The sequence below is a fragment of the Dipodomys ordii genome, unplaced genomic scaffold, assembly GCF_000151885.1.
Source record: "Dipodomys ordii isolate 6190 unplaced genomic scaffold, Dord_2.0 Scaffold42, whole genome shotgun sequence".
NCBI classification, from domain to species: Eukaryota; Metazoa; Chordata; class Mammalia; order Rodentia; family Heteromyidae; genus Dipodomys; species Dipodomys ordii.
In genome coordinates, this window is record NW_012267258.1 from 6184560 (window position 1) to 6202205 (window position 17646).

At 40.2% G+C, this 17646-nt stretch overlaps 1 protein-coding gene across 4 annotated transcripts in view; it reads left to right on the forward strand.

Annotated features, from left to right (window-relative positions):
- Positions 1–17646, forward strand: part of Nell2 (neural EGFL like 2) — a 318903-nt gene that overhangs the window by 81506 nt on the left and 219751 nt on the right. For all 4 annotated transcript variants that reach the window (XM_013018840.1, XM_013018838.1, XM_013018839.1 and 1 more), the window contains exons 5-10: positions 4505–4678; positions 4770–4866; positions 7996–8068; positions 8246–8328; positions 9714–9842; positions 11685–11787. In XM_013018840.1, coding sequence (XP_012874294.1) covers positions 4505–4678; positions 4770–4866; positions 7996–8068; positions 8246–8328; positions 9714–9842; positions 11685–11787 — 659 coding nt within the window. The remainder of the gene's footprint in view (positions 1–4504; positions 4679–4769; positions 4867–7995; positions 8069–8245; positions 8329–9713; positions 9843–11684; positions 11788–17646) is intronic.

Sequence of the window (17646 nt, forward strand, 5' to 3'; positions counted from 1 at the left end):
AACCCTTTCTATCCTCATCTGTCCCTGATTTCCTCCTATATGCTTTGTCCTGAATTAAAGTAACAATGAGAGAATTTAGCAGGAAGTAAATGCTACACCTCATGTGGCAGCTTAGTGTAATTCGGGCTATCTTTGGAGTGTAGAGCACCTCACTTACCATTAGTGTTTACTCTACCTACTCTTTCTCAGTCTTTTTTTAATTTTAATTAACAAGAGTGATTTTAAAAATTTATCTTTAAGAGTTGCCATTTAACAAGGCAGTTTACAATATATCTTGATCAATGTCACCCCTTTCAATATTCTCATCCATCCCTCCCCTCCTCACCCCTTCCCTCACTCTTCTTAATTTTGTAGGATGTACATTGGATTCTTGTCTGCAGATTCTTTCGCAATCATTGTCTAAAACCTTTCGCAAACCGATTATTTTAAAAATACTTAAAATGTCCCTAAATCTCCCTTCTCAGTAGGATCAGAGCTCAAAGTGAACTGAGAATTTGTGTTTTGGTAGCCTCATTATTCAGAGTAATAAATTTATTCCATTTTGCAAGTGGCTATTTTTTTTTCTTTTCTGCTATTTTAAGCTCAGTTATGAGTGGTAAGATGATGAAGAGTCTGTTGTTGATGCCAGGCTTTCAATCTTGAATTAATCCCATTGCTACTGATCTTCTCCCTGGGTGATTTAACGTTGGCTCCTAGCTATATTATTTATGAAGAAGCTTTATTATCCTTACTGATCTGGCTGTATTCCTCCTACTGCAGCAAAACTTTTCTAGTAATATTCTTAGTAGTTTTGAAATGGACAAACTTCATTTTCACTCGATAATGTATTTATTACTGTAGGTCTCTAAGTTTCAATATTGCTCAGTCTTCTCCAGTACCATTTTGTTAGTCCTTGTAGTGGGGATTTGCTGGCATATCAAGCCAACGAATCATTTAAAGTTTGATTTCCCTTATGCTTTAATATAAGGAAGATCTTGTTCCTTTTATCTTTTTTTCCCTTCCCTGCCTCTGTCCCCCCATTCTTCCCTTCCTCCCTGCCTCCCTCCCTCCCTCTCTTCCTTCCTTCCTTCCTTCCCATGCCAGTACTGGAGCTGGAACTCAGGGTTTGGGCACTGTTACAGAACTTTTGCCCAAGGCTAGTGCTCTACCATTTGAGTCACACCTCTATTCCTAGCTTTTTGCTGCTTAATTGGGGATAAGAGTGTCATTTGCTTTCTTGCACGGTCTGGCTATTAACCTTGTACCTCACATCTTGCCTCCTAGCTAGGATTATGGGTATGAGCCACCAGTGCTTGGCTGAAAGATGATTTTTTAAAAAATCAAGATAAAATGGTGTGACTCAAGAAACTGAAATATAGGCCACTGGATGTATGCAAACAAACCAAGTGGCCATTTTGATGGAATACTATTAGGCAAGATTTGAGCATCATAGTTTAAGTAGATCCTCACATAAATATTTTCCACCCCGAGATTTGTTGTTTAAGCTAAAACTTACTCAGAACAAAGTGCATGATTATGTCATAGCAAAGATGATTGGTAATGATGACGTGAATGGGGAATGTCTTCTTCGTTAGGACTGCAAAGCAAGCCATGGCTTCCCATCTCTTTCTTCATTTAACTCTAAAAACAATCATACACAATTTCAACTCTCATTTTTCCCTATTTGATAGGCAAGAAAGGTGAAGTTTAGAGAGAATTTTGAATTTCCCTTGTCACAGAAAAGTGGAATTAAGATGAAGAACTCTGTCATCTCTTACATTTCTGAATTACACTGCTTTGCTGATCACTTAACACTATTAAAGGCAAACAAACCAACCCAAATAGAATATAGATGTGTATATATATGTATATATATACATATATATGTATATATGTGTGTGTGTATATATATATATATTTTTTTTTTGATCCGGTCGTGGGCCCTGAACTCTGGGTCTGGGTGCTGTCCCTCAGTTCTTCAGCTCAAGGCTAGTGCTCTACCACTTGAGCCACAGCACCACTTCCAGCTTTTTTCTTTTTGCTTATGCGGTGCTGAGGACTCGAACCCAGGGCCTCCGGTATGCAAGGCAAGCGCTCTACCACTGAGCCGCCTTCTCAGCCCTATATATGTTATTTGTATATATGTATATATTCTATTTGGTGCTAGTACTGTGCTTTAAACATAGAACCTAGGCATTCTTGCTTGTTTGGCTTCTTTCAAGACTGGCACTCTACCACTTGAACCATAACTCCATGTCGGGCTTTTTTGTGTTTAATTGGAGATAGTAAAAGACTTGTGTACTTTCCTGTCCAGGCTGGCTTTGAACCCATGATCCTCATATCTCAGCCTCTTGTGTAGCTAGAATTATAAGCATGAGCCACCAGCAACCAGAAGAAAGATGCCTCAGAATGCACCTTTTTCTTCCTGTTCCTGCATCTTCTTTAGTATCTGAAGTCACAATAGAAGTAGCAAGGCCAGACAGTTTTCCATAGAAAATTAACAAAGCCGCTTAACTCACATTGATTCTGACCCTTTGCTAGCCTTGCTTCTTTTTTTATACTTTGTTTTCTTTGCCATAGCCCCACCATTGCAGTGATGTCAGCTAGTTTCTATAAGAGTGGATTCATCTTTAACTCTAATGCCTATCTGCCAGTTTCTTCACACTTTCACTTAAAAATGTGTCCAGTTTGCTTGTCATTTACTGAATTGGTTAAAAGTTAGACTTTATGAGTGATATGAGATTCCTGGCTGCTAATAAAAGGTTACCATTTACTGACTGTAAATTGTGTTTCAAGCCTCTCTCTATGGATGATCACACAGAGTTCTTGTTTGTACAGATGAGGAAACTGAGGCAGTGAGAGGTTTCCCCAGGCCATGGGTGGGTAGTCATGCAAGAGACTGAGAGGGATTTCCATAAAGCCTGGACGTAAACCAGGTGTGCCCTTTAAGCTATATTCAGGGGTATTTGCCATCCACCGTGCACATGACTACTTTTACAGCCAGGTTATAGCTTAATGTACTGAGATGATCTGATCATATTTTTTCTTTATATAGGTTTAAGGCAGCAGAAAAATTCTCTTTTCATGTTGCATGCAACCTTTTTGTCGGATGAGACATGACCTTATTTTTCTCCTCTGATCTTGAGTTATGAAAGAGGTTGTTAAAATGAATGATGCCCTGCCAGTGTTGCCTCTTTCTCCTGAAGCCTGACCTTAAATTAGTTTATATTTCTGCCAATGTGAAGGATATTTGGATAACAAGGGCATAAATTATGATATGGGATAAATGTTATTTCTGATTCTAGTTACTTCTCAAAGTTATGAATAATAAATCAGGGAGACATGATAGGTTCAAGTATGACAAATTATCTTCTTGGGATTCAAAAACATGATTTTTAATTCAAAGGTAGTTAATGCTCATTAAAGATAAAAGGGAAAATAAAGGATAATCAGAAGGATGGAAATCACAGCTCTTTCACTCTAAGTTATTTTAAAAAATGTTGATGCAGCTGAACAGCAGTGGCTCACGCCTGTAATCTTAGCTACTCAGGAGGCTGAGATCTGAGGATCACGGTTCAAAGCCAGCCTGAGCAGGAAAGGCTGTGACACTCTTACCTCCAATAATGTGATGGCTCAGGTGGTAGAGCGCTCGCCTTGAGCTGAAGAGCTGAGGGACAGCGCCCAGGCCCAGAGTTCAAGCCCCACGATCGATAAAAATAAATAAATAAATAAAAATGTTGATGCATTACAGGCTTATGACTGTAATCCTAGGTACTTAGGAGGTTGAGATCTAAGGATCATGATTTGAAGCCAGCCTGAGTAGGAAAGTCTGTGAGATTCCTATCTTTAGTTAACCAGCAAAAAGCCAGAATAAGAACAGTGCTCAAGTAGTAGAGCATGAGTAGTAGAGCAAAAAAAAAACCAAGGGGGAGCATCTAGGCTCTGAATTCTAACCTCAATTTAGGCACCAAAAGTAAAAAGAAAAAAAATTACTTTCTTCTAGCATTTTGATGCATAAAGTATTCTTTTGTCATTAGTAGTTATATCTAACTATCTAACTATATCGATCTATAATTTAACACTGATTGCTTTGTTTGTTTGTTTTTGTTGTTGGTTGGGGCTGGGGCTTGAACTCACAGCTCCACTTCCAGTTTTCTGGTGGTTAATTGGATATAAAAGTCTCATGAACTTTCCTGCCTGGGCTGGCTTTGAACTATGAGCATCACATCTCTACCTCCTGAGTAGCTAGGGTTATAGACGTGAGCCACCAGTGCTCGGCATAACTTTAGCTTATAACTCATACATAAAACATAAAAATTGTACCCATTTATGAGGTACCTTGTGATATTCCCATGGGTATATGTGTGTACACACATACACTGTGTAAGGCGTTAAAGTCTTCCTCTGTGGTCTTGAAGATGCAAGGTGCAGCTATACTCAGTGTGAGGAGTGAGACAAGACAAAGGTCACCCCATCATCGTTAAACTTTATTTCAGGCCTGTTCGACACTGCTTTTCTCTTGCAGGTACTTGGAGCTGGAAAGCAGTGGCCACCGCAATGAAGTGAGACTGCACTACCGCTCCAGCGGCCACCGGCCCCACACAGAGGTGTTCCCTTATATTCTGGCGGATGACAAGTGGCACAAGTTCTCCTTAGCCATCAGTGCCTCCCATTTGATTTTACACGTCGACTGCAATAAGTGAGTGAAAGGGGCTCCTTCCTGGAGATGGATGTTTCTAGAAAAGGACTTGTCTGCTCACGGTCCTTCTCTGCTGGTTCCCTTTTTGCAGAATTTATGAGCGAGTGGTGGAAAAGCCCTCCACGGACTTGCCTCTGGGCACGACATTTTGGTTGGGGCAGAGGAATAACGCTCATGGATATTTTAAGGTATTGCTTGGAGGGAGTCTGAGCATGAAGTATAAATGCAAATGCTTTTAATGGACTTAGAGAAGTTTCTTGCATTCTCTGTGGCGTGGAAAAATTCAGTTTGTAAATTGGTATCTAGTTTTGCTTGTTCTCTATTTCTCTTTGTCAATACTGATATTTATCAGGCCAAATAACTCATCCAGTGAGTGGGTTTGATCTTTAAACATCCCAATCACAGCCTAGTGGGACAATTACCATGACATTCTTGAGATTAAGCATGCCAAGTAATAACAATCTAAATGTTAACATAGAAATACACTCTCCATCACCAAAATATAACCTTTAGTGATTGATTTATAGGGACGTTAACAACTGAGGATTTGAAGCTGTTCAATATTAATTTTTTTCATAGTTTCATTGTACTCCAAAAATTGGAAAAAGATAAACATTTGGATGAACCTCTCCCCATGACAAACGCTCACAATTTCCTTGTGTACTTAGAAACCATCACAGAAATTCATCACTGGGGAAGATCAAAGGGCATCTGTTTAACTTTCCAGTTTGAAGGACAAACAAGTAAAGTCCAGAAGTTTGCTATGTGCAGGCCCCCACTGGCTACAGCACTGTCTGTAGGAGTGGCTCCGCAAATAGCTCTTTAGTCAGAGAATGCTAGTGGATCTCTGATTCACGCATTTCATGGGAGAGTAGGCAGTCAGTTTAATCCTGTGTTTTAACCGAACCTTGCAATTTTACCAAGGTACTTTTATAACTTACTTAAATGTCATTTCATTGAAACCAGTGCTTTCTTTCTTTGTGTGTGTGTGTGCCTGTACTGGAAGGCTTGAAGTCATGACCTGGATGCTGTCCCTGAGCTTTTTTGCTCAAGTCTATTACCACTTGAGCTACAGCTCCACTTCTGGCTCTTTGGTTGTTAACCGGAGAGAAGAGTTTTACAGATTTTCCTGCCTGGGTTGCCTTTGAAATGGGGGATCCTCAGCTCTCCGCCTCCTGAGTAGCCAGAATTACTGGCGTGAGCCATTGGCACCCAGGAACCAAGTGCTTTAAGTATATGATTCCACCAAATCCCTAGGCTTGCTAGTATTAATTGCTAACATGTATTAATGACTCCTAGTATTAATGACTAATTATTAATGTAGGGTTCCTTTCTCCTCCTATACATATGCATCAACATGTTCAGAGAGTAATTTTCTCAAATCCAGGCAGGTAGTAAGTGAATAGCTGATTCCATGGGTATAAATCTTAAATAGCCCCATGTTCTCTTTCCATGGAAGAAATGGCCAGGTGTGCTGTGACTTCCACATTGTCCTCTGTTTAATTGTGATCATATTTCCCATGGACCCCAAGGCAAGCCTTCAAAGTCAGCATCAAGTTTGTGTCTCTGTCTAGGGGCCATCATCTTTACTGTAAGCTGGGAGTAGAATCTTCGAGAGTTGTACTAGGCACAGATTCTATATACAAGTGTGCCAGGTATTCTTGTTTTCGTGTTGCTGCTTTCAAGTGTCAGGATTTTATATCCAAGTTACCTCTTCATTTCAAACACATCTAGTAATCGCCATACTGTATGCACAAATATTTGTTGACACATGCTGTTAAATCAGATTTAGCATGTAGAAGACCTACCAGTATTTGGCTAGTACATTTTTATTAGTAAATTCAAAATTGTCTTCCTAACACGTTGATATGGTCATTCCTGTCAGATATTCTGTTTGTATTTTTTTTTCAGAGAGATAAAGTGGAATCTCCATTAAAGAAGTATCACTTCAAGAAAGTACATGTTCTCAGTGGAAAAGCACTTGCATGGCAAGTGCAAGGCCCTGAGTTCAGTCCTCAGCTCTGCAAAGCAATTAAATCAAGTTAAATGTAAAAATTAAGAGAAAAGAAAGTATATAAAATTGATGAGGGAAGAAGGGGTTTGGTATATGAGTGTGCCTGAGAGTGCTTTGCTTTAAAAGACCAGCAAGCTGCAAGCTAGGTACACCTTAATGGCTGAGGTTACATGTAAGTTTCGCTTATAAACACATGAAGTCTTCTGTGGGTTGTTGCAGCTGACATTACAAAAATGTTAGCCAGGTGTCCGTGGGTCGTGCTTGCAATTTTAACTACTCAGGAGGCTAAGATCTGAGAATCGCCAGTTTAAAGCCAGCCAGGACAGGAAAGTCTGTGAGACTCTTAACCCCAATTAACCACCAAAAAGCCAGAAGTGGAGGTTTACCTCAAGTGAAAAAGCCTAGATTGAATAAAGCTCAGGGAAATGCTCAGGCTTTGAGTTCGAGCCACAATACCAACACACACACACACACACACACACACACACACACACACACACACGCACGCGCACGCGCGCATGCACACACAATTTTCTGTATTCTCTGAGCTCATCACTCATATTACTGCTGTTGAATAAATCTGTTGTCTTTCTTGAATTGACAAATTAGTTTTAAATAATCTCACTGGAAAATAAGAATTACTCAAGTAAGCCTTGCTTTCATGACTCAGTTTTTCTATCCCTTTCTTTTTTTTGGGGGGGGGGAGGAGTTGTCTGGTCGTGGGGCCTGAACTCTGGGCCTGGGCACTGTCCCTCAGCTCTTCAGCTCAAGGCTAGCGCTCTACCACTTGAGCCACAGTGACACTTCTGGCTTTTTTTCTTTTTGCTTAGGTGGTGCTGAGGAATCGAACCCAGAGCCTCATGCATGCAAGGCAAGCGCTCTACCACTGAGCCACCTTCCCAGCCCCTATCCCTTTCTTTTTAACCATTAGTTAAGTTAAAATTGGTTGCAGTTCCTGCTGAAAGCCAAAAGTAATTTTCAGGTTCATTCTTAAAGGTCATTTTCAAGCCCTACTTCTGTGACTAGCTGAAATTAACTTCTCAAAATAACAGGACTATGGTCACTTAATTATATCTTGACATTTAATCTTAAAGCTAAAAATATTATCAGTAAGAGATGACATGGGTAATCATCTATTTTGCCAGATGAATTTTCTTCCCTTGGTTTGAAGTAGAAGTAATATATTCAACAAGATTCCATACTCAGGGATTTTGGTAGGTCTACCTTTTGCAAATCTGACTGTGGAATGTAATTTGGTTAAATGAAAAGAGTATATCTTCTAAATTTTATTTTTCATGTACAGGGTATAATGCAAGATGTGCAATTGCTTGTCATGCCCCAAGGATTCATTGTTCAGTGCCCAGATCTTAACCGCAGTAAGTCTATTAGTACTTGCTCTATGTGCTGTGATAAAGCGTGTGCTTCTTGCTTAATTTTGTTGAGAATATCAGTTTGAAATTGGAGTTCACCCAGAAGGATATGTCAGCATAGACTTAATCACCCTGACCCCCTTATAAATACAATGTGATGAATGTTGTGTTTGTTAATTCCAGCCTGTCCAACTTGCAATGACTTCCATGGACTTGTGCAGAAAATCATGGAGCTGCAGGATATATTAGCCAAAACATCAGCAAAGGTAAGCTCCTCAGAAATGCGATGAGAGAACTCAAACATCCTTGTGATTCCTAATAGTTCTTTTTGGTTTTAAAAAATATAATTTCTTTTGTGCCTGTGCTGAAGCTTGAACTCAGGGCCCGGGTGCTGTTTTGTCAGCTTTTTGACTGAAGGCTATCTGCCGCTTGAGCCACAACTTCACTTTTGGCTTTTTGCTAGTTCATCGGAGATACGAGTCTTATGAACTTTCACGCCTTCATTTTGAACCAAAATCCTTAGGTCTCGACCTCCTGTGTCACTTGGATTACTGGTGTGAGCCACTGGTCCCCAGCTCCTTAATAGTTACTGTGAAGCCATTGACTTTCACCTTGGAGACATCCTATACCATAGTGTTTACTAAGACAGAATCGAATTCTTTGTTCAAGGAAAAGACATAAATATTCAAGCCCTAGCCCTATGTGCAACAAATGACTTGGTAAATCAGGAATGAAGCAGATTACCTGCTTTATACACTGCTTCTTACAACAAGAGTTATTGTTTAGTTTAATTTATATTATTTGTTTCTGTTTAGCTGTTGATTATGAGCACAGAGGTCACAAGACAGTGAAAATAACATGGGCATAATAATTGTGTCTAGAAACTTCTTCCACATGTGATTTCTAACAGTATGTCCTAGTCCGAGATTTGCTCACAGATATTTTAAGCATGTATCAAGAGTAGTAGCAATTTCACCAGATTTTTAATTCTGCATAATATAGATTACCTTCTGGTTCTTTTATATAGTTCATGATTTGTTACTTATGCCATATAAATCTTAAATGTTACTTTATTTCACATGAGGGAGCATATCAATTAAGCATTTTTGTATTATCTTTCAGTAGTTGTACAAAAGGTTTCAATTCCACAAAGCAATGTGGGAGTACAATGCATCTTGATCAATGTCCCCTCATTGTTTTCCCCCAATATTTTTTAAGTGGCAACTGCTCTTCTTCCTCGTGGGCGATCATTTTGAACTAGCCTTCCATTTGTGTTCTACATATTAGGATTTTTGTTTCAGAGGCAGGGAGAAAACTTTTTCACAAAAAGATGAAGGAAAATTCTTTTTTAAACAGAGGTTTGAATTTATTCCTAACAGTAGTTGATGGCTATAACCCTCAGTAATTGCTTTATAAATTACAATTTCTGTTTTAGAGGCAAATTTTCCACAAAAAGGGGAGATATCCTTTAATAAAAAAAAAAACAACATAAGAGGTTTAAATTTCTTCGTAGCAAATGGTTGATGGGTACAGCCATATCATGCTGTATATTGGTAAAAAAAAACAACAAACCGAGCTGCCCGCTAGAACATTTTTCCGTTTCTGTGGAGCTGTGATGGCGAACTATGTAAACCCTTCTTTTGTGCCCCAGCTGTCTCGAGCTGAACAGCGAATGAATAGACTGGATCAGTGCTATTGTGAGAGGACTTGTACCATGAAAGGAACCACCTACCGAGAATTCCAGTCCTGGACAGACGGCTGCAAGAACTGCACTTGCCTGGTATGGCTTCCATTTGTGTTCAGACCAAAAGAACTCAGATGCGCCCCTACTCTTTAAAAATTTATTAAAACAATGTCATCATGAAAATTTTAAGACCCATTTCCTCTAGACACAATGCTAAAGTGCCAGCCAACCTGGTCACATCTAAAGAACTGTGTATTGCATTATTAAAAACACTTTCGAGCTGTTAAAGATGATTATGGCTTTGAAATGCTATAAAGTTAAGTTTATTGGTACACACAGGAAGTTAGCAATTCAAATTAAGTTAGTATTGTGAATCCCAAAGGATTCTTTCTTTCAGCCCTTAACATTTGAAGGGATTTCCCTCTCATGTTTATATTAATGCATTTCAATGAGATGTGTGGAATTAATTATACACAACATTCACTATTGTGTCCATATTGAGCAATATACACAAGTATTCAAATAAGTAAAATAATCTCAAATAGTCTTCTAACACAATTGGAATATAAACCGTGCCCTTTAAACAAATAGGACTTTTAATTAACAAAGTAGAATATTTTAGTGCATTATTTTTGCAAAACTGTGGATTCATTTTCAAGAGACTGATTTTAGCTTTTAAATTCTTCAGAAACTCACCTGGTAAAATGCTGGCTTTCTATAAAGAAGTCAGAGATCTAGGTGAATTAGCCTTTTAAAAAAAAATGAAGGAAGTAAAAACCAAGTGCCCGTAATTCTAGCTACCTGGGAGGCTGAGGATTACAGTTCAAAGCCCATTTTGGAGAGGAAAGTTTATGAATGACTTTTAGCTAACTAGCAAATAAAACTGGAGGTGGAGCTGTGGCTCAAATGGTAGAGCACCAGCCTAGAGCAAAACATGCTAAGGCAGAGTGCTCTGAGTTCAAGCCCTGGTACTGGCAACCACATGCCCCCTGCTTCCCCCAAATTAAGAAAGTAATGCATTTCTAACCAAATTACAGCACTTTACATATATAGTAAAGCCTTCCCAAGATTAGTAAATAGTACCAAACATCGAATTGAGGGAAATACAGGGTGTGCTGTAGGTGTCAATGTAAATGGGAAGCTTGAGCGGCCAGCTGCCTGGGAGTTCCAGAGGACCCTTAAGGATTCAATTCCTGTAGGTCTGCCTGCATCGTGGGAATTACCATCACTGCCTTGCCTGGTGGGGACCCTGAGCAAGCTTAAATATCCATGGGATGACCGTCGTCTTGAGCCCGGGACTTCCAGACAGCAGTAGCCATTCCAGATACGTCCTCATTGGTTGCTGCTTATTTTTTTAATTTTTATCTTTTTGTCGGTTGTAGGCGCTATCCTTTAAGCTCTTCAGCTCACTTGAGCCACAGCTCCACTTCTGGTTTTCTGTTAGTTTATTGGAGAGAAGAGTCTCACAGACTCTCCTGCCTGGGCTGGCTTTGAACCATGATCTTCTAGTATCAGCCTCCTAAGGAGCTAGGATTACAGGCCTGAGCCACTGGTGCCCCGCTCGGTTTGATGCTTATGATGTGAGTTGTCAGGCACAGTTGGGTGCTCTAGGGCTAGCCTGAATCTTTCAATTCCTTGTCCAATGGCCTCTTTCCCTCCACCCATGTCTGTGTCTGCTTCCCATAGCAGGCGAGGACCGCGGTTTAGTTAGAATCCGTTGTGGGACAGAGGATGGGAACCAATCACCAGACTCTATGGTAGAACTCAATTTGTATTATCCTTGGTCTCCATGCTAGGAGTAATGCTGTAAAATAAAGAATCACGGGATTTACGGCATTTTATGTGAAGAGTTCAAAATGTAAGAGGTGCAGTTAAAATTCCCCCCAAACCATTAGATTCCCACTTGAACAGTTCTTCAACTATCGCTTGCTCTTTCAGAACGGAACCATCCAGTGTGAAACTCTGGTGTGCCCGGCTCCGGACTGTCCGCCCAAGTCGGCTCTTGCCTACGTGGATGGCAAGTGCTGTAAGGAATGCAAATGTGAGCATAACTCGAATGATGAACATAAAGCTCTGCATGTAGAAATACTTAACCCATTAATTTTGGCAAGCTAAATAGCTTTCAGACATGATAGAAAGGAAAAAAAAGGTATATTTTTGTTTTATCTGGGTCTGGCGGCCCATAGGCTACTTAGGAGGTTGAAGGCCAGCCTAGGGAAAAAGTTATCAAGATCCCAAAGAGGCTGAGCATGGTGGTATATGTCTGTAATCCCAGCTACTTGGTATGGAAGCAGAGGTAGGAAGGTCATGGTATGAAGTCAACGCTGGCAAAAGCCCAAGTGCTTGTCTGCAAAACAAACTAAAAAACCAAAAAGGCCTAGGGGCTCAAATGGTTGAGCTCAAGTGAGAGGTCCTGAGTTTAAACCTCAGTATTAATGAACTCAAGACCTGGGTACTATCCTTGAGGTTTTTTTTTTTGCTCAAGGGTATTGCTCTATCACTTTGAGCCACAGCACCACTTCTGGTTTTCTGGGGGTTAATTGGATTCAAGAGTCACACGCACTGAACTGGCTTTGACCCAAGATCCTCAGATCTCAGGCTCCTGAGTAGCTGGGATTACAGATGTGATTACAGCAGTTCTTTTACATATTAAAATGTTTTTTCCCCTTGTTTTTTTAGCAGGACATTTTTTTCTTTTGTTGTAGTGATGCTAGTTGAAGAAACTTACTGAAAGTCATTTTTCCTATTGCATAATAGAAATATCAAGTACATCGAGAGGAGTCCACATGTCACCACTGTATTAGAGAAATCATGATAATAGATACCTTCATTAGTAGCTGATACACTCTTAAATTGCATGAATAACTCAGGTCCACATTACCTAAGGAGTCATTTTGTGTTTATTGGTTCAGGATCTTGATCCAAAGAAAATAGCTGGTCCTTATCTATGAGGTGAGGAGGAGGCTTTTCTACCTATGACCTCAAATTGTTTGTATAGTTCACTTCTGGTGTCAGAAAACACTCTTAGAATCATATATAGCTGTCCTCACACAGTCCTAGGTCATTCATTCAGTAACAGAAAGCAGTTCATTCCTGAGACTTAGACTTCAAAACATACAACTTAATAGGGCACTGGTGGCTTATGCCTGAAGTCCTAGCTAATCAGGCGGCTGAGATCTGAAGATCCCTGTTGGAAGCCAGCTTAGATAGGAAAGTCCTTGAGATTCTTATCTCCAATTAATTACCAGGAAGTTGAAAGTAGAGCTCTGGCTCAAGTAGTAGAGCACTAGCTTTGAATGAAAAAGCTACGAAACACCACCCAGGTCCTGAGTTCAAGTCCCAGTACTGGCACAAAAGAAAAAAAAAAGGCTTCACTTAAATCCATGTTATAAAAGGGTCCTTTCATCCGGGTGTTGGTGACTCATGTCTATAATCCTAGCTTCTCAGGAAGCTGAGTTCTGAGGATTGCGGTTCAAAGCCAGCCCAGGCAGGAAAATCTGTGAGACTCTTCTCTCCAAGTAACCACCATAAAACCAGAAGTGGTACTGTGACTAAGTGGTAGAGTGCAACCCTTGATCTGAAGAGCTGAGGGGCAGTGCCCAGACCTAGAGTTCAAGCCCTATGACCACCACCACCACCACCACCACCACCAACACCAACACCAACAACAACAACAAAGAAAATAAAAGGAAAAAAAGGTCCCTTCAACCTTTTACTCATTTTAGTCAAAGGAGACAGTAAACACTGAGCTGTTATCAGGCTTGCAGAATATGTAGAGCACGTGTAAGTATGCATGTATTCATATGGACAGAACCATAAAGATAGGGAGGAGAGGTAAGAGAAAATGACAAAGGCAGAGGTGCACTGGAGGGGTGAGAGGGAGGAACAGGATGCCCACAAGTGCTCTGCTGGGGGTCAGGTTCGCCTCACCCCTTGGTGCCTGCACACCGAAGTGTAGCAACAGCGTGCGCATGTGCATGTGTTACCACTGCTGAGCGTGCCAAGTCATCAGAGGAAACTCAGGAAGTGGCTTCAGAGTCCATTGATTTGACTCCCTAAGGAACTCATTTATATTTAATTCTCTTAGGCTTTACACTGAAGCCAATCCATTTCAGGAAAGTATATTAGCTTAAGTCAAATAGACTCTGGGAAATAGGAAATGTGAAAACAATGGGTTTTGTACATTGCTAGCTAATTTCTTGGGTGAGAAATAGACTGAAGTTTTTTTTTTTCTTGGACTTTGCTTAATAACTGGAAACTTACGGTGATGATCTGTAGTTTTCTTTGTAGGTGTTTGGAGTAGGAGGCAGGAGAAATATATTTAGGTCCCATATTCATAATAAAATAGGAAGTCCTTTTTTGTGTCTTGAACTCTGTTTTTGTGGCTGTTTTTGTGTGGTTTATTTATTTACTTATTTGGTGCCAACACTGGAACTTGAACTCAGGGCCCGTGCACCTGTCCCTTAGCTTTTTTTTTTTTTTTTAACTCAAGGCTGGCATTCTGTTCATTTGAACCACAGCTTTCCTTCTGGCTTTTTGGTGTTAACTAGAGGACTTTCCTGCCTGTGCTGGCTTTGAATCAGGATCCTCAAATCTCAGCTTCCCAAGTAGCTAGGATTACAGGTGTGAGCCACCAACTCCTGGTTTCTTTTAACTTCTTTTATTCTTCTCCCTCCTTTATTCTGGTGAGTAAGACATATTTACATAAGTGATTACACTGTATTAGACACAGGCTGGGGAAATAGTGGACTGTCAGGAGTGATAGATGCATTTGTCACCAGGGGTGGATTTCGGTTCTGATTTTTCTGGTCTCTCACTTACCAATTGTAAACTGCCATTGAAATCATACTAATATTTGAAATCTCCCCAACAAGCCTGCACACCGATTTAACAAAATGGTAAAATATTTTGAGACTCATTAATGCAGAATGTTCCTAGACTTGGACGTTGATGATGGGAAACTGTGTTTGCTTCATACAAAATAGTGAAAGCTTGATTAATATGTAAGCAAACCATAACATTACTGGAAATAAGAGCCAAACTCATACATTTGACTGTCTCATTTTATGTGGCTAAGAAGTAATAAAGATGGAGCGTCTTGGTTGTTCTGTGCATGTCCAAGTATGTCAGATACAGTACCATGGAAAATAGTAGGTTTGTGAATGTTTGGTTATTCTGATGATTTGTTGGGAAATTCTAGATCTCCCTTCCTCCCTTCCTCCTTTCTTTCCTTCCTTCCCGAGGCAGGGTCTCACTGTAGAGCCCAAGCTGTTCTCCAATCCACTAGGTTCCCCAAGCTGATCTTGAACTCGTGACTCTCTTGCCTCAACATTCAGAATGCTGGGACTGTAGATTTGTGCCACTGTGCTTTTGAGCTTCTAGAGCTGAGAAAGGTAAAACCTATCATCTGACAATTCAGTGTTATGGTGCCACATTTAAAGTGAACAAAACAAGTTAAATGTCACCAGCCAGCTTTTGGTGTTTCTTAAGTCATGCTTTTAGACCTCTTCATCAGTTCTCTTTGACCCATTTTGTGCCAACTGTTTTGTAGCTAGTAGCTTCAACTTCAGCCTTGGTCTGCAAATAAATACCAGTGAACAGCAAGAAGTGTGTTATTCTGGAAAAGAGTCACTAAGAACTAAGCTTGTCCCCTTTATGTGAATATTCATGATCTGTTGGGCGGAACAAGAGTATTTCTTGTCTCTCCCTCAGAGTTGGGTTAAACGGAAAGGATCAAATATGAGGTCAGGAGTGCAAAGGGCAAATTAAAGAATGGTACTCCTGATTCAAGTGAAGTCATCTCACTTCTGCATGCTAGAAGGCCCATCCTGTCGTCTCAGTCTCTACAAGTGTACAGGTTAGGCACCTACTTGTCTTCCTAGTAAGAGCATGGTGGGACTTGTCCAGCACATAATTGGTGAGAGTTCCCAGCAGAGTTCTCTCTGGAAGTGCTGGGCTTTGTCCTCTTGTATCCTTCTTTAAAAACTGTCTGCCAAACCAGGCACTGATGCCTGAGACCTATAATCCTAGCTACTCAGGAGGCTGAGATCTGAGAGTGAGGTTTGAATTCAGTCAAGGCAGATAAGTCTGAGAGAGTCTTATCTCCAGCTAACCAGCAAGAAAACGGAAGTGTTGCTGTAGCTCTAGTGGTAGTGCATCAGACTTGAGTGAAAAAAGCCAAGCAAACTTGCAAGGTCATGAGTTCTAGCTTCTCCTACAGATAATCTAGGTCATCGATTTGTATTGACTGACAGCTAAGCTCACTGAAGCTGTTCTTTAGCCCAGCAATGAATTGTGCGTTAACCAGCATTTCATGTGTTATTATTATTTTCTCCTGCTAGCCACTGGCTTCACATTCTCTATTTCACTCTTAGGCTCTTCAGCTAGTAAACACTACAGGATTCAGTGGCACAATTTCAAGATGACCTCAGAAATTGTGAAGTATCAGTATTGTTAGTGACTTTAAATCTGAAATGGAAGGAGGTCAAGACAATTATATAAAACTTGACCTATGCTAAAAACACAAAGTATTTCTATAAATAATGGGATAAGTTCTAGGACACAGAAAATTACTGAATGTCCCAGAAATTAGGGGATATTTGGAAATATTCAGTGTTTTGACTTATTTTATTTCAGTGGATGGTAGATTCAAGCTTGTCTTCAGGCTCTCCTTAACAGAAAAAGGTGCTTTTGAAAATAGGAAGTCTGAGAAGCAAATTTGATGGATGTTAGAATTTTATTTTATTTTTTTTAGCAGAAAAGACTTTAGAAAAAGTGCAGATTTCCCCTCTGTTACTAGAGAGAAGAGATAGGAATGTTATTGTCAAAATTGGCTGGTGCTTTTTTTTTTTTTTTTTGTCAGTTGCAGCGCTTGATCTCTGGGCTTGGGCACTATCCCTCAACTCTTCAGCTCAAGGTGAGCACTCTACCGCTTGAGCCACAGTGCCACTTCTGGTTTTCTAGTGGTTTATTGGATATAAGAGTCTCACGGGGTGTGGGGAGAAGGGGGTGGGAAGGTGGCTCAGTGGTAGAGCGCTTGCCTTGCGTGCATGAGGCCCTGGGTTCGATTCCTCAGCACCACATAAGCAGAGAAAAAAAAAGCCGGCAGTGGCACTGTGGCTCAAGTGGTAGAGCGCTAGCCTTGAGCTGAAGAGCTGAAGGACAGTGCCCAGGCCCAGAGTTTAGGCCCCACAACTGGACCCCAAAAAAAGAGTCTCACGGACTTTCCTGCCTGAGCTGGCTTTGAACCGTGATCCTCAGATCTCAGCCTCCTGAGTAGCTAGGATTACAGGTGTGAGCCACTGGCTCCTGGCTTTGGCTGGTGCTTTTCTATCAGCAATGGTTAAAGTGGTGTCTCTCAGAGAACCTAGGTTTATATGAATAAATTAAAACCATCATTGTTTTCATTGAACAAAATTAGTGCTTCAGTACAGAATAGATTGCATTTTAATATGTTCTGTGCTGATGAGACATAAGATCATTTTAATCTTAAATTAAGAAGCTTTCTTAGTTAAGATAAAATAGAGGTGCTATACATGTTTGCATCCTGAGTAGTTATATCTGTAGGTCGCAAGTCAGATCGCATGGGTTTGAATTCTGCCTCCACATCTCACTTAGCTGTATATTTTTGCTCAAATCACTTAACCACTCATAGCCTCAAGTTTCTCATCTATACAGTGCAGATAATCATGATCTACTTCTTAGAGTTTGTGTAGGTACTGAAGAAATACTATATGCAAAGTACTGAGAATGATGTTAGCTATCCTATTTGTTTTTATTTAAAAATCATTCATGTTTTTATTGATTAAAAAATGCAAGGAAAACAATCTCATTGGACCCTAGAGCTTAATGTTACAATAAATGCTTGAAGGATCTTGGAAATTACCATTTGCTTTGAGGA